The following is a 23,175-nucleotide window of genomic DNA, read 5'->3' on the forward strand; positions in this document are numbered from 1 at the left end:
ATTGACAACATAATCACATCATTGGTTTCTCCTTCAGTGTGGTTGCTGATGACATTTAAATATTTTTCTTGTTCATTGCTTTCAACCCACCACTGTCAAAAAAGTAATCCCAACCTGGTTTCTAGACATCTGCTAACATATAATTCCTCATTCCCTTGTGCAGAACCCTTCTAAAAACATCACCGTACTCTTAACACTCTTACAGCAACAGGGACTCATTTCAAGCTCCACAATTTTCACAGGGTCCACCAACACCTTAACTTCCAACCAACAAAACCCCCTTTCGTCTGTTTTTTGGGGTTGTCTCATATTTATTCAGCAATATAACATGGCTGCAGAGTTATTCACTCACTCTCTCACTCAAAATGCAACATATCTGCTTTGAAGCACAAAACAGCAGCGACTGCTTACAAAACAGCTTGTGACTGACTGAAGAGAGAGCCTAAAGGCTTGTTAGTTTCTTGAAGTTTAGCCTGAAGCAGAACTGGATTTTCAAGAGAGCTTCTCGTATAATGTCCAGTCATATCACACAACAGTTTTATTGCAGAAAAAAATGCATATAGCTATTAAGATGCATTCTGAAAACTTTAATGGGAACTTCCTTCTCAGGGTTCCATAAATCTAAGTAATTATATTTTGTGCTCATAATGCATCATTTCAAATGGAACTCTAGCTACTCAGTGTTGGGGAAAGCACGTTCCAAAGAAGTCGCATGCAGCATTGTTTACTTCTTACTTTAAAATATTCTGAACAGGATTAATGAGAAGCTAATTTGAGAACTCCATCAGAGCCACCGGATGACGCTATACTTTGAGACAAAAGACTGGTCCCTGCAATGTTTTGTGCCTTGTACGTGCATGTGAGGAGGTGATGGCTTTTAAAGCACTAGCCCCAGTGGGGACATGGGCTCTCGGAATTATCCATCGTGAGAAAGCGAACCTTTAGGGCGCGCCCTCCTTACCTCTACAATATCTGAATTCGTTCGACTCTCGTGTGGCTCGTTGTACTCTGTGTATTTCAGCAGCACCTTGTCCATGTCCGTGCTGGCGTACTGGAACAGCTTGTTCGTGCTGTTGAAGATGATCAGCGCTATCTCACAGTCACACAGCACACTCAACTCGTAAGCTTTCTTCATTAACCCAAATTTCCTCTTCGTAAATGTCACCTGCATCGAAAACAGAGAGAAAAACATGCATTAAAGCACTCCCGCACAATTCAGAGCTTTGTTTTGCGTGGCTATTTTTGTAAAGCCTTGTCACAAAACTGATGCTCTTTTGCAAACAAATACGTTAATGGAATCAGTGACGGAGACTGGGCCGTATGAATTAAACTATGTTGTGTCAATGGTAAAAGAAATAGTTGTTTTATTGGTAGTATCACATAAAGTTTATTTCTTGTAGCGGTATTTGAAGTTGTCCGTGATAAAAGCAGCCAATCATATTTGAATTTGTTGTGCAAAATGTAATTAATTGAAATTCCATTCGCTAAGATAAAACGTACATTATAATAGTGCAATAGGGGGGGCTAGGATCAATTACTGGCTATATTCAACTATACATTTAATGGTGTAATATGGCGTGAGGCCCCAGCACAGCGCAACATTATACATTTTATGTGATAACCCCTTTTGTCTTTTTACAGCTCTTCTTCTAGTCAGTGAAGAAATGGATGCGTCCACCAATGCTCTGGTCAAAGCTGCCATAAAGTACCCAGAGTGGCATAGCATACATTCCTTTTCTCTTAAGGGGGCAGTGCGTTTTATCGTGCATCTGATGTTGAAGCTAAATCACCAGCCAAAATCATATTCAAATGTATTTCAGGTTTTTGCAGCCATTTGTTTTCCAAAGACCATAGCCAAACTAAGCATGTCCGAACCAATCACTTAGCTGCACTTGTAAGGATTGAGACTGAGTTACTATGTAACCAGTATGCAGTCCTTTCGACTGCTTGAAATGCAGAAGTTGGTCACATTCAGGGAATTTTTCTATTGATCGTAACTGTGCTGAATTGAAATGTGTAGGTCTATGAAGCCATGAAATCTACTATAACTGACATGGCATAAAAAAGATTGCTATATGTATAATCAAATCAGCAGCAAATTTCTCATCAAAATGATGGGTTTGCAAGTTGCTACAGGTTAATGGTATTGGGTAGAAATGGTTAGTAGAGGATGTTAATTCAAGGGGATATTGCATTGTGAAGCTTTTGGTCCTTAAACTAGGTGCAAAATGTGCTTATAGCTCCTCAGGGCTCTCCTATAAGTTATTGACTGGTAGTATATGATCCTACGCTGCTACACAGCTGTTACAGCTGGATATTCCTAAAGTTTGCACCTCCCAAACCTTTTCTGTTGCCTTGTCCATGATAGTGCTATCTCCTTTGAATCCCCACCTTTCAAGCTTTGATGTGCACAGTGATTGCTCCATTTATAGCAAACATACTGAATTGTATACTTACTTTGAAGATCTTGGGTGAGCCTCCTACAGACACTGACTTTTTACCTTAGGGACCTGCAGCCATTGACTAAGGACATTTACAATTGCATCTAGGCTAAGGCCACACGAATGTTTCAGGTTCCCTGATTTTCTATTAGTTGTTTGGGTGTCTTTCCACCCTTATTGTAATGCATAACGGACTATTTTCCAGTCAAAAAGCAGGTTTTTAGCAGTAGGGAGAGAACATTCACAAAATACAAAATCACTTGAAACATGGATATTACAAAAAAGAAATCAACTTTTTTTTTACAGTAGCAGTCATTTTTATGTTACTGTTGTCTCCACTCATGCCTTCGTTAACAAACACTGTTAAAGACAGTAGTGCTACTTAGCCAAGGCTTGCTTATTTTAGGAAGGCATTATAACTCTTCTTTTTGTTCATGGCTAGGCAATGCTGTCTCCTCAAGGGTTAGGGGAGTTCTTGTTACTTCTGAGGACTCGTGTTGATACCAGGCTAGGAAAATACTCTGTAATGTCAGACTGCTATCATTTTTATAGCATTTTGATACACTGTGACTTTATGATAACTTTTAATCAGTTGTAATGTAATAGGTTTCTTAAGGAATGAATAATGGAGGAATGGAAGAATGGTCATCACTTAAACACTCCCTAATAGGGTTTTGGTCAAAATGCCATATGTTAGTGATCGACGCATGAAAGGTTCCCACAACCCAAGGAAGCACATCCAGACTTTAAAGTTGGGTTACCTTACAACTGCCTTAAAATTACCACAAAACTGTGGGCATAAAAAGTAGGCACACCTATAAATAAAAATGCAGAGCTAAGTATTTTTTGGGGGACATAAAAGGTATTTTTATCTATACATTATGGATCACGTCGCGATTTGAGCCATAGTTAGATTATAAATATTATGCTCATGCATTGGAGACTTGCCGCTACTGCACCAGCTCCTAGTCATATGCCCAGCAAACTACAACTAGGACATGCTTCTCAGAGTTCTAGAAATGTAAATAAGTACATGTTGCTAATATATATATAATTTCCAAGAGAGCTATGAACGCTCATTGCTGGTGCTGGAAAATTGTTAAAATTGTATTATAGATGGATTCATTTCTTCTTTCTTTCTTTCTTTCTTTCTTTCTTTCTTTCTTTCTTTCTTTCAGGCATAATAAACCCACTTCAATTATAAGAATGAGAGAGACAATAGTGATGAATAAAGCAAACGAACAGTAGGTGGGTGCAAGACAAAAAGAGATTCAAACCATGTTTAAGGTTCTCTGTTTCATCCATTCGTTCACCACAAGGGTTCATCTCATGGCCCAGCATTTTTGTCAGGGTTTATTTGCCTTCATACTGTCTGCCATCCATCTTGCTCTCACCTTTAAGCTTCCTTTCTTTAAGAAAGCAAGCTGTGGAGGGAGAACATTTGGGGTCTTTGGCCCTCAACTATGGAATGCTCACCCGCTTCAGTTCTTCTTGATTGTTGATTAATTTCTCTCCATTTTGTTCTTCTACGTTGAAAACATTTCTATTTTTCTACGATATTTTCTTTTTGTCTGTCTGCTTGTTGTGTTGGTGATAGTCTAATGCCTGTTCCTGAACAAGTCAAATCCTACCTCTAACTGTAGACAAACAACCCTCATAGAAGACTCTATTTGAAATATTGAAGTGTTTCCACAGAGTATTATTACACACTGAAAACTTTTATTGCAGTAGATGGGATGTTTTTTCATCTATATCCAAGTTGCATTATAGGATGGGCCGAGCTAACACTAATGTGTGAGGGGTAGGGTAACATTTCATCAGGAGAGATGGACTGGCGGGGAAGGAATCCTCAGCATTCAACGAGAAGAGAAATAGGATGGGCACAGCAAGAATTACAGTCTGCTAATGAAATTCAATGTGGACCTACACTTAAAAAAAAAAAAGGCCGCTTCCCTCTGTAACTATTTATCTTCAATGCAACTAACCAAACAATTGATCTTTCCAATCGCCTTTGGTTTAACAATATTACAGAGATTGGCGTACTTCAGGTGTTTTGCATTAAGCTGGTCTTCATTTTGAGAAATAAAACCTACAGTATCACACTGTTATTAAATTAAACGAATCTTATCAATGCTTGGACCACTATATGAATTTCCAGGCACGTATAAAAATCTGTCATATTTTGTAGAGAGTATTATTGTACTTTCTAATGCTTAGTATGACCCATAAATGATGCGGGCTGCCTGTAGAGCATTAAAAACAAACTTTGATTTTCTCTAAACGTTATATACTTCGAAGACTATTTGCACACGTTTTCAATCTCGTTTATCTCTGAACCAACAAATACATAGGCCATTCAATAATTCATACTTTCTTCTTGTTTTAAGGCTAGAGAAAGTCCTGCAGACATCACAGGTAACAACCCAGAATAGTAACGTCCAAGAAACCCGGTCTTTAAAGCTCAAAGGCAACCTTGAAAAAAGGATTCCACTGTCTCCTGCTTCCAAAGTCTGCTGCTTTATCTTGTTACACTCCTAATGCAAGTTAATGCTCACCGCCACCCGAGCCAACCTTGGAATCTCAGCTGGTCATGTCATGGAAAACGTGATATTGAAGCGGGGAGAATTCCAGCAGCAGGAGGCTCTCTTCTCGGAGGGTAGAGTACATGCAGTACATGCATCAGCTTTGCGAGCACCCTGTGAAATCACACCTTCCCACAGACCTTATTACAGAACGCAGAGTGTAGTGACCAAATCAGGTTGTTATCATCTGCGTCACAATTCTTACAGTGCCATAAAACAAAAGTATATCTAACTGCATAATTTGATGAGTAGGCCTTGAAATTTAATTTAGGCTTGAACGCACACATGTTTAGAAAGGCCTTTGACTGAGCGTGTTCCCCCTTCTGAATGGTGGGGGCAGTCCTTAATGAAAGGCAGAAAAGGAAGGAAGGAGGGAAAGACAGGACAACATAGGCAAAGGGAGAAAAGATGGATAAACAAGCTCTGGCAAAACCAAAATGTCTAGAGTTGGCCATGGGAAACAGTCATTACAACGCAGCAGTTACCACGCATTGCCATTACAACGCGCCCATTACCACGCATTATCATTACCAACAGGATATTACAACGCATATGCCTTTACCACGCTTTCCTTTACAAAGAAATGCCTTGTAAAGGCATGAACGGTAAAGGTATATGCGTTTTACATGTAAGTAAGAGGTAAGTATGTTTTTTTTATAAAGGGTTTAGGGTGGGTATGAGTTGCATTTTAAATGTAAGTATTAGCTAAGTATTAAGCATCTATATATATATATATATATATATATACACACAAATGTATATATTTATGGGACTTTTTTTTTAAGCATTTAGGTTTTAGGGTGAGCAATTTTAGGGTTTAGGGTGGATATGTGTTTTATAAGGGTCGTTTTACGGTTTAGGGTGTGTATGGGTTTTTGGGTGGTAAGGGTAATCTTAGGGTTTAGGGTGGGTATGGGTTTTTGGTGTAAGAGGTATTTTAGGGTTAAGGGTGGGTATGGGTTTTGGTACGCCTAGTTTTACGGTTTAGGTGAGTATGGGTTTTTGAGTGGCAATGGTAATTTTAGGGTTTAGGGTGAGTATGGGATTTTGGGTGGAAAGACTAGTTTTAGGATTTAGGGTGGGTCAGGGTTTTTTGCTGGCAAGGGAATTTTTTGTGTTTATGGTGGGTATGGGTTTTTGCATTACAAGGGTAATTTTAGGGTTTAGGGTGGGTATGGGTTTTTCGATGGCAAAGATCATTTTAGTGTTTAAGATGAGTATGGGTTTTTGGGCGGCAAGGGTACTTTTAGGGCTTAGGGTGGGCATAGGTTGAGGGGTTGTGGGGTTTTAAGGATATATATATAAATATATACATATCCTGCAGCACATTAGGGCCATTTCAGGAAAGGACCAGACTTACTCCGTGGCGCGTCACTTTGAGTTAAAACATGATAGTGACCCCAAGCAACTCCAATATTTTTTAATCGACACCATTAAACCATTAAAACGTGGAGGAGACAGAGAAGCCAGACTACGTCTCCTCGAGACACGGTATATATTGGAGTTAGATAGTAAGAACCAAGGGGGATTGAACGCCAGCAAAGACTTATACACCTGTCTTTGAAATAAACTGGATAATCTGGAGATTATTGTTTTGGAGGAATTGAGATATGCCATGAAGATGTGCCTGGAAAGAAGGTTAGGATGTAAATGTATAACAACTAGGAGAATGTGATACCTTCATTTCCTAATTTTAAATTTGCACGGTTAACAGTTCGAATACTGTAGGGTTTTATGATTATTATGCACTTGCACAGATTGATATGTTTATGTTGTCTACAGCACCCTGAGGAGGGTAGTTTAATAATGCTAAAATACAAAAGCTCATTATTAGGCGGCTCAATATTTAGTATGGCCCACTGGGGCTTTATTTCTATGGAGATAAAATTGACTGTTTGTGCGGCGTCAAAAAATTGGCTAACATAAGTCATATATAGGGAAATAATGCGTTTTGACAATTTTGAAATGAAAACATCAAATTGGATGGATTTTTTGATAGATTGATACATTTATGTATTGTTGTGTAAATAAACATGTATATATATGTATTTAATGATTTTACAGATTATATATATTTTTGTAGTATGATCAATTTGATTTTTAGACACCATGCCTTTTATTCCAATTGAATGTCATGTAACGCATAAGTATTTTTTTAGTCTCCATTATGAGCTCTAAATTGATTGAGCAGCTTGTTCGCGCAATTTTTGCACTTTAAATACCCTCCTTTATGTCTATGACACGTCATGTGATCAAGCTTCTGGGTGGAGGCGAAACGCGTCATGGCGGACTGCTGGCGAAATTTTATGCACCAATAAAGCACTGAGGAATTGTACCAGTACATGGGTCCCCTCATCGTCATTTTTTCCGTGAATGGAAGGGTGTGCATGGCGAGAACTTGCTATATATATATCGAATCTTACAGGAAAAGACGAGCCACACCAGGTTGATTTGCAAAAGGAAGATTACGGGTTTATTTGGCAAGCAACAGAAGACGCGTATCGATCTAGGCTGAGATCTTGGTCACATGACCTTCCGTGAATTCCCCACATATTTAAAGATACAGTGAAGCACAACGGAGCGTGCATGGAAATGAAAGAAATATGTGCCTGGTGAGTCATCATTTGTTGGGATTTGTTTGTTATTTGTTAATAGTTCACAAAAACAAATAGGTTTTATAAATTAGGCACGCAATGTTGTTGAAGTGTGATACATTGTTACAAGGGAATTTGTCCACGTTAAAACAAATATGTATGTATAGTACAAACGGTTACATGAAAGACACATTCAACGGGCTGAAACCACGGGGTGACTAGGGGCCTCTGGTAGTCACATGGGGGATATACAATTTACCCAGTAATCAATTATATTAAGTATAAGTGAATATATATGTGCGTGTGCGTGTGTGTGTGTGTGTGTGACTCAGTTCGTCTCCGCATCAGGGCACGTAAGGGGCACTCCAATTGAAGTTTTTTAGGTATCAAATGTATTCAAGGCATGAGGAAAATCAACGCGTTGCAGTAGTCTGCCTCTACCTTGCTCATAATCACTCACATTGTTTTGTTTACAAAACATAAATGAAGTAAATCAATCCCATAATGTATTGTGTTGTTACAAAACATTTCCGCAATTCATTGGAATCAGTATGCGCCATCTTGTAACACCAAAATACTTTTGCCATGACTTTAAGTTCAATTGTCTTTCCCTTTCGTGAAATCTTATGTGTTACTATCGGGAGATAAAAAATGCTTTCAATTGAATATAGGACTCTTGGGAAGTTGCTATATCTTGACAATTAATCGGGGCGTAAGTCAATACATAAATATTTAAATGTTTTCTTTCTACACTGTTGTATCTCGGGATGTTGTCCCTTTATCATTCCCAATTTTTGAATATGCCATTGGTGCGCCCCAACGTTGTTACATAATTTCTTAGTATACTTTAACATACTAATTCTTATGGAGGGATAGCAAAGAAGAAATATAGTCTGGCTCCTCATGACTTACAATATTCGATTGTTCCTAATTATAATGCCTCATTGGGCCTACAAGAAATACAACAATCTTGCCTAAATGGGCTAATAATGTATCCAAGACCGGTACAATCATACATATTGTTAAAGACAGAGTCACCAGATAATATGTAATATATCTATTATTTCCCTTGGCCGTGTCATTGCTAGGAATGGCATAAGATAAGGTCGTGTCTCTGCTCTTACCAAATATACATCCCAATGGATATTATTTGATACACTTGTGTCACATGGCACAATACTCCATCAAATTATAACTGCCCCATTGATCTGTTTGAAGTGTATGTGGGGGAGACAGGGTATCACTTCCCATATCATGCCGAAATCAAGCAAGAATTGAAGGTCTCTCTAGCAAAGCAACTCACCCAATCCAATAAGATTTCAAATATAATTAATTAATCTCCCGATACTCTAACCTACTATATGCTTCTCTTGTGGCACAAAATAGGTGTTAAATAAAATCAAATTGTTTCTAACACAAAATTAAATAGCAATCCAGTGCTATTTCTAAAATTTCTTTTTTGTGTCATTATTACAAAACAGACGTGAAATACACAGGAATAGTATTCATCTCAGGCAGCTATGTAAAATCCTCATCTATTTTAAGCCAAAAGGTTCCTTACTGTCCATATCCAATATGTATTGAGTCTCCAGTTGTTAAGTTTCACTTCACATTTCCTCCCTCTCTGGTTCTTGGGAATCTGTGCAATACAGCTATATTTAATTAAAGTTGCATTGCTGTCATGATACTTTTCTAAATGACTTGCGACTGGATAGGATCTATCCTTGTTTGTTATAGCCCTCAAATGTTGAAGAATGTGTTTGTGGGCGGGAAATGTGGTACTGCCCACATAGATTGTTGAACAGGGACATTTCAAAAGGTAAACTACAAACTCACTTGTACATGTAAGCCTACCATTTACTTTAATGGTGGAGTTAAAAGGTGTTTTCACCTTGGTTATGTTCTATCCTTGCTGGCATACTTTACAGCGAGCACACTTTTCAAAGCTTTATTTCTGTGTCAACCATGTACCACTAGGTGTTATGGGGGATAGCTCACTTTTGGCCAATTGGTCCCTCAAGGATCTGGCAGGCCTGAAGCTTATCTGGCCCATTGGGGATACCTCGAACTATGATGGTGTCATGCTAGAGTATGTGCCAATGTCTCTGTAGTGCCGAGTGATTTTGTATATGTTCTACAATATATGTAGTAACACATTTCTGCTACCTGGTCTTTCTGAGTTGTTTCTTAGATGGGGCAAATAGTGCTACCTCTCTCCTATGTGCTCTTGCACTTCCAGCAACGGCTTTAATGAGAGTGTTTGAATACCCCTTCTCATGAAACAAGGAAATCATGGTTGTCTCAGCTTTAGAATATTTCTCTTCTGTGCTACATAGCCGGCGAGCCCTATAAAATTCCTCAAAGGGATACTCTTAATCAAAGGCACTGGGTGGCCGCTATGTGCATGCAGGATTGTATTGACGGCCGATGGGTTTCAATACACTGAAATCACCAATAATTCGCCCTTCACATTCACTGAGACATCTAAGAATTCATTTTCTTTTTTGCTGATTTTGCTAGTAAATTTTAGATGTAAACCATTCTGATTGATTTTTCTCACAAAATGCTCAGTCTGGGAATCTGTTCTCTTACAAAGTAGAAATAGATCATCAATATATCTCAGTTGTAGGGTAATGTGCTCTACCCATTCTTCCATACTGCCTAGCATCTGCAATTTTTTTTATAGCTGTCCTTTAAAAGCACACACTTCACAACATACCTTGCCATACCAATCACAAAGAATAAATCTGTGCCATCAGAAAGCTTCAAGTGATTCCATCAATTAAAGCCAATACCGGCCTCCAAGCACCCTTTACATTTGCAGATTAACCAGTTGTGCACATTTACATTTCTTTCAGGGAGTCTGGCAAGAAGGCTTGTTTAGCTATCTGCCCTTGCACCGCACAAGCTTGTGGCGGCCCGGGACAGATGCCTGCACTTCCCTTGGACTTTGGACATTGACTTCCATCCTCCTCACCATTCCAGCATTGCCTGGCACGCGTGGCACCGATCACCACCTACACCTCAGCTGACTGCACTCCATGCAGCCCTTCCCTTTCTGGCAGCCCACAACCCTTCTGAGTTGCCCTGCGGCCCTGGACTCCGCCTTGCCATCGCTGACCCGCTCCGACCCACAGTTAGCACCTGTTATTCGGCAACCCAGTCCTGATGATGATTCTGACTCGATAGGATCGAAACGCCGTCAACCAATGTTCAGCGCAACTCACACCGCATTTGTCTCTATGGTTCACCAAAATATTTTGAGTAATACCATTCAAACACCTCAAAACTTTTAAAGCTGAACCATAACTTTGTACAATCTTCTTCACATTTCTCACTCTGCGCCTTTCGCTGTTCTTCACCTACGTGTCACATGCGCCTTCACTTTTTATGTCACAGACACAATGTGCACCTATTGCTTTTGGTTGCCTTCGCAATTTATTCCCACAGTGCTGATATAACTGTATTGTATAAATTGCTATAGCCAAATGTATGATGCCATGAGCACTTCCAAAACCAAATAAGCTGAGTCTCCCTTCTTCCTTCATGCAATGCTTTGTACATACATATGGAATTCCCTTTTCATTCAATAATACCAGTTGGGACGTTGTTGCTAATTTTTACACTTCAGCTAAAGCATTTCAAGTGTCACAGAATTAACCGACCCAGGAGGGTTATCTTTTCACAAAAAGTAGAAGGGAACTGTTTTCCTTAAATTAAAGATGTATGGGCACGTAGAGCCCCTCAAATCTTACCCACTTTAACCACTGCTCCTGAGCCTTACCGCCCCTAGGTGACTTCGGAGCATTCATTAACTCCCTAAACCAGGGCTTGAAGTGGGATAAAAAACCTTGGTGGAGGGGGGAGGTTGGGGGGGGGTTCTTAATGGGACGTGGTTGATGTAATTAGGGTGTGGCTCAAAACATATAAGCTAAAAATCTGGGCTTTGCATAGTGTGCCACTTCACTGGTAATTTGCTGCTTCTATTATTGCTTCCAGATATATATTATAACAAGTAACATTACACCTACAAAAAGCCTGGAGTATTGGCTTTGCCAATAGTTGTTAGTTACATAAGATAAATAACCAAATATGGCTTCGTTGTATACAATATTGAAAATACTTCAGTTCTGAAATGAGACTGTGAAAGAAATACAATGAGTCTCTTTGAAGTTAGCTCAAGGCAGTATAAGGTGGCACTGTTGCAGAGTTATGATTTGTATCTCTCCCTGAAGGTAAGGGCAAACATGGAGAACCCGATAGGTACCCTATTCAGCACCTGCTTTTTAGAATTGCCGGTGCTGAGCAAAGGCGGCTCGCTTAAATCCCTGCCCTAAACACCCTACTCAATTTACTTTTATTTTGAGTGGCTCATTAACACAACACTAAAACATAATTTCCATGGTTGTTAATTTGAATAAAAATCGTCAGAAACTAGAAGTACATATAAAAATGAAAACCTAGACAAGAGTATAGTTTTTATTTTAAAACAGAATGTGCTAGGTACCAAAATGCAAGAGGTCCCAATTAGTGAATCAGATAGCTAAAAAAAAATGGCCCACATTTGCAAATCGGGAAAGTTTTCAATGTGTAAAGACATTCTGTATAGGTGTTTTGCAAAGTATGTGAGGCTGAGTGAATTTGAGCATGTTGCTGGCAATGTTTAAGGCAGAGAAATCAACAGGAAAACCAGGCCCACCAGACCATTAAAAGGCCCCAAAACAGCCAAAAAATAGGCCCAAACACTGAACTGTCAGATCAGCCCTTCTGGCACAACCAGATTGCCCGATAGAGCAGCCCGGTCCTGACGAGCACACAGGGACAAGGAGCAGTCGTGTACATGTCATGTTCTCCAGTCAGACTTCCCGACCGCAGTACAGTCATCCAGCCTGCTCTCTGCAGTTTGGTTGCTTTGAGCTCAAACCACAGAATGTTACACAGCGCGGTCCCTCACCATCAAAGTGCCGGCTGCTTTCCACGCTCAGAAATATCTTTCAAGCCAATCTTTCTGGTTTGTGGCGGCTGCTCCTGAATTTCGTGTGTAACTTCACTGATGAGATGAACATCACACATACCATCATATTTTTAGCATAAGCCAGCATTGTTCTCTAAGGTTAAAACTGTGTTTCGAGTTTATATTCCAAAGTTAATTCTTTTAGTTCAGTAAATCGGGCAATGCCGCAAACAGCCGGCATCTGTGTAAAAAAATGATAATATGCAGTATAAATATGTATGTGTATGTGCTTATAAAGCACTTTTCCTAGCAATCTGCAAATCTAGAAAAAAAGTATATGCCAGTTCCATCATTGCCTAATTTAGAAATAAGTTCATATATTTCACGGATACTAAAACAGAGAAGTGCCTTTGTGCATCAAGTGTAAATTACAATTTTGTAAATTACACCTTTGCTTCAGAAAAAATAATCAGGCTTAGACCACAGTCTACCTTCTCTACAAAAAAATCATCTCAGGCATCCTTGTTAGCCCAGTGACTGATTCACAAAGCTTCTACGAGTTCATCTATCCATGTTTGTGAGGAGCTATAGCTTACTCAAGTCCTACTTAACACGTAGGGCTGATTTAGATCTTGGTGGATGGGTTACTCCACCACAATGGTGACAGATATCTTATCTGCCAAAATATAAATACCACAGGATATAATGGAATTTATATTTCGGCAGACGAGATATCCGTCACCGTTGTGGCAAGGTCTAAATCAGGCTCTAACTTCTGAATTTCCATGAACAATACATCCTTAGACAAGCACAGACAGCTTTCCGAACAATGAGAAAAGTCACACCAAAGTTTGTAGAAAGAGACAACTATTTACAGAAAATGCTTTGAGAATCCAGGTAGAAAAATTAGGTGCAATTTGTACCTAAGACAGAACTAAGCAAAACATAGCTACTCAGGATAACGTCTTTGTTAATTAGGGCACCAGAGCTTAAGTTTAGCAACATGAAAACCTGAAGTGTTTGCAAATGATTGAAACCATAGCTGTGCATCCTAGATTGAATGCTATTTGCAGCAGATAGCAGGGATCTATCTCAGAAAAGCCTGTCATGGCAGGCTTAAAGCACATTGAGGTCACCATTCTTTCTGAGGAGCTGTGACAGAATACTAGAATAATTAAAATACAAGCAGAGAAACTGGCTATGTCATTATGGGGTTGAGTACCACTGTAGTAGGAAATACATTAGATTGGTGTAGGACCATGTGAAGGAAGCCCTTGTTGAGAGCATTGCAACATCAAGGGAGGTGGTAAAGTTAATTTGAGGGGATAGCACAGTGGGCTGGAATTGCCTGCATTTCTCGTATTGCTTTTTCATAGCTTTTGTATGAAGTGCTTTTATTGCCTCTTTATGCACTTCCGGCTCCCTGTCCAGACCCGGCCATGATGTGAGGAGGACTTTGTTAGGGATGGAGTTTCCGCACAGAAAGGGGTTTACTGTCCCTTCCTCGTGACTCCGCCCACAGTTCATTCCATCCCCCTGTGGTCATTTGTTTTATTAAACCTTTCAAATAATGGAGGACTTGAAGATACGAAGCTGTAAACCAAAGTTGCATTGGAAATATGACAAACATGTAAAAAAAGAGTTTCTTTAAAATCACCAAGCCAAAGAACTGCATGTTTCAGTGTAGGAGGTCAAAAAAACGCATGTATGAATTACATGCAAATCAAGGTATTAAAAACACTGTGGTGAAAAAAAAGACATTGATACATAGTGAAATACAAAAAATAGCTACACTACTTGAGGGGTTAAACAGGGCAACTTGCATTAGAATAACCGAGCATGTGATGAGAGAAATATAAAGACAATTTGCCTAGTATAAAACAGCAGCGACCAGTTTTAAAGAAAAGTAGTCCAATTGTTTGAGTTTGAATTTTGTAGGATTAGGTTGCAAAAATAAAAGTTCTCAATGTAAACCCTTCAAATGATACTTTGCCAAGTGTTGCTAGCTTTGCATCACTGACTAGCTCTAGAGAGATTTAATATGTGGAGAAACGTATTTCCTGATAAAGTGAAGGTATCAAATCTAAATGGAGCACCACTCTCTCGAGGATTTATCAGGACACGCACTGATAAACCTTCTTTTTGAATGTGGTTGCAGATTACCTTAGTTTTCAGATGCACATGAAGTAATTGGGGGTTACGATAGACTCGTATCTGTGTCTATTGTATGCTATTGTAACCGATGTAACTATGTACAATCTGCTCTCATGTAAAGCGCTCTGATACCTCCGGGTCTAAAACTCTTAAAATAAATAAATAAATAAAATATCTTGGAGGAGTCCTGCTCTGTTTGTCCAGATAATGGATGTGTTTCTTCCCAGTAGACGTACTGCAGAGAACTGGCGTGATAGGAACATCTGATTGAACAAACTTGCAGAATCCCTTAGATAGAAAGTAGAAGATGGCTCCTCTTTCTGGTCTCAGGTTTTTATGACTTTAGTTTCCTTCCTACGTCTTATTCGGGATATATAAGATATTTTTAAGTGTATTTTACCATGCACCTCTATTTATGTTTATGTCAACTTCAAAATCACAATGTGTGTGAAAATATTAACCTGATGTGGTCAACCTTCCACCCATATTCTTCAGAGCTCTTGAAAATAGAAACAAGAATAGATTTTTGTGCTGCAGTTGCTTCTGTACTGCTAACTTTCAATGCTGCCCTTTCTTGGATACATCTGAGTAGCAGCTCCAATCTCTATACACATAACCAAAGGAACTTGCACAACAATATGCTGTCTCATGTTGTATCTGTGTCTATTGTATTCTATTGTAAGCGATGTAACTATGTACAATCTGTTCTCATGTAAAGCGCTCTGATAACTCCGAGTCTAGCCAGTGCTATATAAAACTCTTCAAATAAATAAATAAAAATAAATAAATGTTCCACAACTCATAAATGTGGGCATGGGATTCTACATTTCTCTTATAGTCTCAGGATCTCCATGTTGGAGCTGAGACCCTGAGTTTCATGCAGGCAGAGACTTCTGTGCACAGAACTTTCCTTAAGTGCAAATAATGCCTTTGTGCTCCTGTTGCTAGGATGAAGATAATAGAACGTCTGCCTTAACCTGCTGTACTTAATTTGGAAATAGGAAAAAAACCTTAACTTTTTCCTCAGTTAGGATTGTGTGGAGTCTAATCTGGGATGTAACAAACCCCAAAGAAAGTGTATTGTTGGTCAAAGTGTGCAGGATCTCCTTCTAAGTTAACACAGCAAGAACAGAAATGGACCCTCCATGTTTTAAAACTCTACTCCTGAAGTTTGTATATATAAACTGAAAAGGAAAGGAGGGATTAGAAATCCTCTGGCCCTGAGCTTTCTGAAGAACTACAAGGAATGTTAAAAAAATGTAAATACTGCCTGTTCGTAGATCTCCCTTTCCTTGGTCATATCGGTCCGTGAACAAGCATGGTCTCCTGCCCCCAGGACCCTGACACAGGATGCTACTTGCAAAGAACTCATCCCTCAGTACCACTTCACAGTAAGTAAAAGTGGTCTCTATAGTAACTGACTGCTCAATAAAATAAAAATAGAAATTCCCTGCAGTAGGCTGCCACCACTTCAACTGGATGGAATAATTCCCCAGAATTCCAGGAAATCCTTAACAAAAAAGAGAGGGTGCCGGCACCCCTTTATAGGAAGATAGATAATAATCCCCGTGGGTCAAGACTCTCACCGAAATTCTATAAAGATTTTGGGTAACTGCTGGACACATGGATTTTTCAACAAAATGCTTGGTATTTTTCCTTCCTCATTCGAGGGGATGCATCAAGTTGTCAGCTATAAGCTGACTTTTGATTAAACCAGTACAGTGTATGCTACCAGCAGAATCCTTATTGTTTCAAGAGTTCATGAACTCAGCAACAACTACTATAAGTCACAACTCTGCTAACCATGGAATTTGGCTTCAACTGGAGAAGGCTCTATCACTATTCCTTCAAATACAGTTTTACTAAAACCACCGGAATGAGGGCTCATCTGAGTATCATCGCTATCATATGATGACTATTGTGCGGGGTGCCAGGTGTGACAGGTATCATGAGGCATGGGTTGAATAAATCCCCTCTTGTGCTAGTTTGAGTGGTTTCTTTCTCCCAATTTGGCTAGGTGTGGTTTTGTGTTTAACTTGTAACCAAGCAGCATATGCTGTGGCTCATGTGCCTGTTCCTCAAAGAACCCTCTCTAACAAACTATTAGTCCTGGGGCACAGCGAAGTATAACCGTGGGAAGAACCAGGGCTATGGGTGAGAACTCTATCTTTATGGTATTTTGAGGATTTGAAATAGAGCCTGCGAACCTTCAAGGAGCACTAGAACTCTTTCCAGTTACACTTTAAGGACCTATTGTGTGCATGGGGTTCAGTTTGAACCAAGACCTATTTATTTATTTGAAGAGTTTTATATAGCGCTGGCTACACACAGAGGTATCAGAGCCCTTTACATGAGAACAGATTGTACATAGTTACATCAGTTACAATAGCATACAATAGACACAGATACAAGTCAATAGGAGGATGGGCTGGGGTAGGAATGAGACAAGGGTGTAGGGGAAAAAAAGCAAAACAGACAAAGTCAGGCAGGGCTGGAAGGGGGAGGAGGCAGCCACATGATCACAGAGGGAGGAGGTAGGGGAGGGAAAGGAGAAACAGCAGAGAGATGAGGAAAAACAATGCCCAATGCTCGGCTGGGTAGGTGACGGCCAAGGGGGTAAAACCAAAGTCAATCTCCTCTATAGCTGACTAAACAGCTCTACCGCATGCAGTGATCAGGACAACATAAAAGGTTTTCACCTAGGGGGCATCGTCATAGATCCATCGGCTGCACCAGTCCTGGTGCTATTGGGAGGCGCTGTCCGCCTCAAACCTCCATCTCTCCGGAACTCGTCTCTCTTCAGCTGATCGAAGCTCACTCGGCGCTAAGAGCATGCAGACTCCTGGCCAACCTTTTAGGGGAGTGGACTCACGGCCCCTCGCTCCGGACTTAGGTATTTCGATTGTCTCCCCGTAGGCACCGACAAGTCCCACAGATAACAAAGTTTCCTCAGGATAGACCACCATGGTAGGGTCAAGCAACTTGGGAGTGATCCGTCGCGTCAGCTTACACCGTCCTGGGTGGGGGGGCTCGAGGGGGGGGGTTCACTTAATATCCCCCAGTATCGTCCAGGTCATGAGCAAGTAATTGAAGCAGTATAAAGTAGCAGTGAGTAAGTGCAAACCATGCATATGTTTAGAATTATACATATTTATAATTTGATGCCCAGGAAGTAATTTGGTCAGAATCACGGACTGTTTGGGCAAGTAGATTAAATGCGTGCCTATGAGGCTTTGCTCTTAAGTTATCCTGTTATTTTACAAGCTAGCATACCTAGAGGTGAGCAGCGGTCTGCGAGAGGAACTTGCCTAGTGAAACAATATGATACATGTTATTGCTTAACCCCTTCCATGCTTGTGACGGAACCGTTCCGTCATCAGTCACGGCTGAGCTGTGCTGATGACGGAACGGTTCCGTCACGACCGCGCCATGTTCTGGAATGTCCAGCACAGGGCGCGGCTACGGCGCCGCACGGAAGCGGTTAAACAAGAGATAGATAGATAGATAGATAGATAGATAGATAGATAGATAGATAGATAGATAGATAGATAGATAGATAGATAGATAGATAGATAGATTTAATTTAGGTGATGGACTGGGTTATCAGCGAGGCGAAAACACACATGTAAACACTTAGGGAAGAAAACATGTTTACGGTTGCAACGAGTGCTAAAGTGCGCCTAACCTAGAGGTCAATGAAAACTACATTCCCCGCTGGGCACTGGTCAGGAAGCACATTTGTCTCCGTTTCCTGACAAAACAGGAAGTGTGTAACTTCTTCCTCTGCAGTTCAGCCTCCCACCTCCAGCTCTTTCTCCCCCGGGGCCGTCCAAATCACTCCTTTCAGGAGACAGAGCGGCGGCACGTTTATTTTCAACACAGCTACACAGTTTCTGGGTCGCTTCTAAGTTTTCGATTCAGCTTTTGTTAATACGTACCGTTACAGGCTTCTTGGCCAAGAGACAGCGACACCATCAGTAACAAAGCAAACAGAGCTCCTTCCGCATTGAGCGACGCAGACGGCCGCGCTGCGTCACAGGGTAGCGTTTTTTACTCTTGGAATTTTCGGCTTAAACCAAACTGGTCAGGGTGGACTGTGTGTCCGGGGGCTTCAACTGACACAGCGATCACATTTACTTATCCAGCTCCCTGTGCAGTCAACTAACAGCAGCGTGACCGCTTCGAACATTTTTAAATGACAAAACGATGTGCCTTTTATAATTAAGCGTAAATGACGACGCAAAGACATCCATTAACGTCGGCTCGGGCAATATGAATAAAAGGCTTTTGATATAATGTTTAGCAAGACAACGCTTTAAAAGAGCACAAACAAACAACCCTGGCATATGTGAACGTTTTTCGTAGTTACAGCTATTTAATTCTCCACATTTACGGATGCTCAAAATTATTCTAGTTTTATATTTTATTTTGGTTTGTTTTCGTTAGATACATCCACGCTGGTGCTACGTGAGGGAATTGAATTTCTTTTAAACATAATGGTGTCCGAAAGTCGGCGAAGTGAGTGAAACGTCTGAAAAAACGCTCAGGAAATGAAGGAAAGGATGTAACAATTTACTAAAAGTATTTCATTTGAAAAGCTGGGCCGTGTGTTAACAACATCCACTGTGTGCTCTTTCCTGTGGAATTAGCAGCTCTCCTGCGAACATCCTGCTTCAAAGTTGCAGCCAGACTCAGTGGCCTTTTCATCAGGCCAAATATTATGCAATTGTCATATTTCCATTTACCTGATTAATGCATGTTATGGCTGTGATGCTCGGGTTTGTTTATTTCTGTATACAGAGACAAAAAAAGCCAAGATAAAATTAGCGGCACGTGCCTAAAGTTAGCTCTCAACCCAGGAGCAGGCGATGTGGAGGTCATGAGAAAACCCTATTGTCTTTCTGCTTCCAATGACAGCGTTATTTTCACAAATCATTCCCTTCCCAACACACAACAGTTAAGAGTTCGGCAAAAAGAAAATACATATATCAGCGCATATACACCATGCAATAACATTCCAGAATGCACTTCTAACGGGTGCACATAAACCTGATACAAATAGGATCGCTTTAAGGCCGTTTTAGAGGTATAAAGCACTATAAAAATAAAGCAAGAATATAAATGTAGTACAATAATTTTCTCAGATTGCGAGTCTCATACAGAGCTGAAATGAAAACCTCAAAAGGTATATATAGCATCAAAGAATGCAAGTAAAACAAAATCCAATGTTTCTATTGTGATCGTAATCTATACGGTTAGTAATTGTGAGGATTTTATAGAGCTGATTCCAAAAAGAAATCAGCACTTATGAGAAAGCCCTCGGTCCACGTTCTCTAGAAAGCTGTGACATTACAGCTTCTCGTTGCCAGCACGAAGGCATGCTTGCCACACACATTTCAACACGTTAGCATAGGCTGATCAGTCGTCGGATAGCAAATGCCAATCCTTCCAAGCAGTGCTTACAGAAATTGCTTTTTCATTCTCTTTTCAGATACAACCAAAGGAAGGTGCTTGGTTTTAAAACTAGTGCAGTTCTTTGGCAGTAAGGGAATGAGTGTAGTCGCGATTTCAGGGAGAAACAATGCACTGAATCCCCCTTCCCCAAGATAAGAGATTGACCAGGTTTGCACTTTAAATGGGTGAGAGCGAGGTTACCTCTCTCAGTCTTGAGCCTTTTTAGCTTGTTTTCATTCTCTCTGACAAATAAAATTTGTTAAAACTGCTGGGGTTTTCCACCCGTGACTGTTTGAATTTGTGTCCTAGTTTCCCCTGTACTGTGCTTAGTTAGGCCTGCAGAGGCAAGCCCCCAGCTCCTACCCCCTCTTATTTGATTTTTTATAGTTAAAAAGGCAAAGTACACCCTCAGAGGCTGAGCAGAGTGTGTTAAAAGACGACTTCAACTGATTTATGGTTTAAGCTGTGCTTGGAAAGTGTATGTACCACTAGTTTTTGGCTAGAAAAAAGTGATTTGTTAAAGTACGTGAAAATCACTATATGAAGTGGTTTGGATTTGGGCCTTACTTGAAGGACCTGCAACATGTGAATTCATCCTATCTGTCTCTAAGGAGATTCTGGTTTTCAGGAGCAGCTTCCCTCCACTCAGGCCATCAGCCTGTGCTTACGGCCATGTGCCCCTTCTATAAGTTTCCTATTGGTATTAAATCTGTGCACCGATTGATTCCTATATCTGGGGTTCCTATTCGACTCAAGGGTTAAGGTTCAGATCGGTTGATAGGTTTGGGATTCTGATTGGTCCATGGGGCTAGGTTTTCTATTGGACTTAGGGTTCCGATTGGCTGATAGGTTTGGTATTCTGATTGTTTCCCGAGGCTAGGTTTTCTGTTGGACTTAGGGTTAGGGTTCTGATTGGATGCCAGGACTAGGGCTCTGATTGACTGTAAGGTCCTGGTCTCCTAATGGTCCTGGGCCATAGGGTTAGTGTTCTGATTGGTTAGAGTTAGGGCTAGGCTTCCCATTGGCCGAAGGTGTCACCTGATCACTAGGGCTAGTTAAGCTTAGGGCTCGGGGCATCTCACCCCAGACGTTGAGGCTAAGGGAGCCCTAGAAGACAAGAGCAGTTACATTTTTGGGCCTGGGGCCAGAAATTACACCTTTTTCCCATTCACCAGCATCAATCTTACCCTATCAACAAACATACTAACACACTCACAGCAAATGCACTGGACTCATGTACTACAAACAAACTCGAACCACATTTCATTGTCTCTAAAACCACCACAAAACCCCACACATATACATTCTTCTGCCCAACCTGCCACACAATGGCACCTTCGCACTCTCACAAAACACAACTCTGTCTTATACCAGTAGGAAATCCACAAATCAACAACACAACACAAAGCCAAATTATACTAATTTTAATCCATGCAGACACACACTCCAGGTTCATACAAAGCACCAGCTCTACCCTCTACTTGTTCCTTACAGGCAGGCGCCTTTCTGTCACCACCAAACCTATACTCAGCCGTACCCCATTGCATCCACCAACACCATACTACACTTTTCACCCAAAACACAGCAAAACAATCCTAACACTCCACTCCACCACACTTATGACATCTTCCAGCTATCACATCTAACAAACTCATAACATACACTCTTTTCCAAAACACATCCACACCCCTTATCATTCAACTTCCACTCACCAACAATACTAACTACATCCTGATCTTATCTCACTACTCCATAAAAACAAAACAACACATAACACACACTCCAGCACAACATGATACTTCCCATCACAAACTAGAAACTTACACCCACTCCCACCCTCCTGACTACACAAATAATACACATCCTAAACCATCTTGACTGCCAACCTTTCTCTCTTCCCCATACCTAACAAAAATACACCCACACAATTCTCATTCAAACGCCTTTCATCCATTGCACCACCAGAGCCTTACAACGTGATGCTGTACCACCCCTAACTCATATACCTTCTCATAAACCGATGAAAACAAAATAAAAATCACGCCAGTCTTCAAAACTTTGCATCTCCATGTCTATTGCACAACAAGGCTACTCTACAAAAACAACACAGCTCGCTAACTCATTCTCAAACACCATCTCCACCACCTACACACTCAGACCCGTCAAAATGCCTTCTAAGCTTGCTTGACAAGTAATACGACATAGAAGAGCAACACAATTGGTATCCTTATACAGCTAATACCAGCACTAATGACACACCTGCTACAAGTTCAAAAATACTGCTCACTTTTCTACATGACAAAATCACACAATCACCAAAACACAATCTCTAAACTGCCTACTAATAAATGCTCAATCACTCTCTAAAAACACATCTACTACCTACTCACTGACACACAACCGGATTTACTCTTTATAACTGAATCATGGTTGGGAGATGAAATGGCTCTATTGTTGCATTAAGCCACCTCTCCAGGCTGTCAGAATATCACACAAATCATATAGGCAAAAGAGGAGATAAACTAGTTGTTACATTCAAGCAAACAAAACACCTCACTAAACCTGTCAATGTTTCTATACTAAATTGTAAGGCCCTCTTCACTGTATGCAACCCTACACCAGTTTCCTCCTGTAACTTCCTTCTCCTTTACAGACCTCCACCTAGCAATGCAACATTCCCAGACACATTTCTAGATGCAGTTTCAAACCTAATAACACTACACTCCAACCTATGCATTCTGGGTGACCTCAACATTTGGTTTGACAAACCCAATTTGTCCCATCCTAAAACCATTATCACTGGCTTTGACACACTGAACCTACATCATATCGTCCAGAAACCCACACACATCACTGGACACATCCTAGATGTCATTTTTGCTAATCCATAGCTAGTTACCTTTCAAACCATAACTCCAGTCACATGGTCAGACCACCATTTGCTAGCTTTCCAATATAAAACACTACAAAGCAATGTACCTAAAACAACCTTAAAT

The 23,175-nt window shown here is 40.5% G+C and overlaps 1 protein-coding gene across 22 annotated transcripts in view; it reads right to left on the reverse strand.

The window, feature by feature from the left end:
- Nucleotides 1–23,175, reverse strand: part of MEF2C (myocyte enhancer factor 2C) — a 566,275-nt gene that overhangs the window by 152,029 nt on the left and 391,071 nt on the right. For all 22 annotated transcript variants that reach the window (XM_078675348.1, XM_078675363.1, XM_078675359.1 and 19 more), the window contains one exon: nt 962–1,165. In XM_078675348.1, coding sequence (XP_078531474.1) covers nt 962–1,165 — 204 coding nt within the window. The remainder of the gene's footprint in view (nt 1–961; nt 1,166–23,175) is intronic.

Source organism: Lissotriton helveticus, chromosome 2_1 (assembly GCF_964261635.1).
Source record: "Lissotriton helveticus chromosome 2_1, aLisHel1.1, whole genome shotgun sequence".
Lineage (NCBI taxonomy): Eukaryota > Metazoa > Chordata > Amphibia > Caudata > Salamandridae > Lissotriton > Lissotriton helveticus.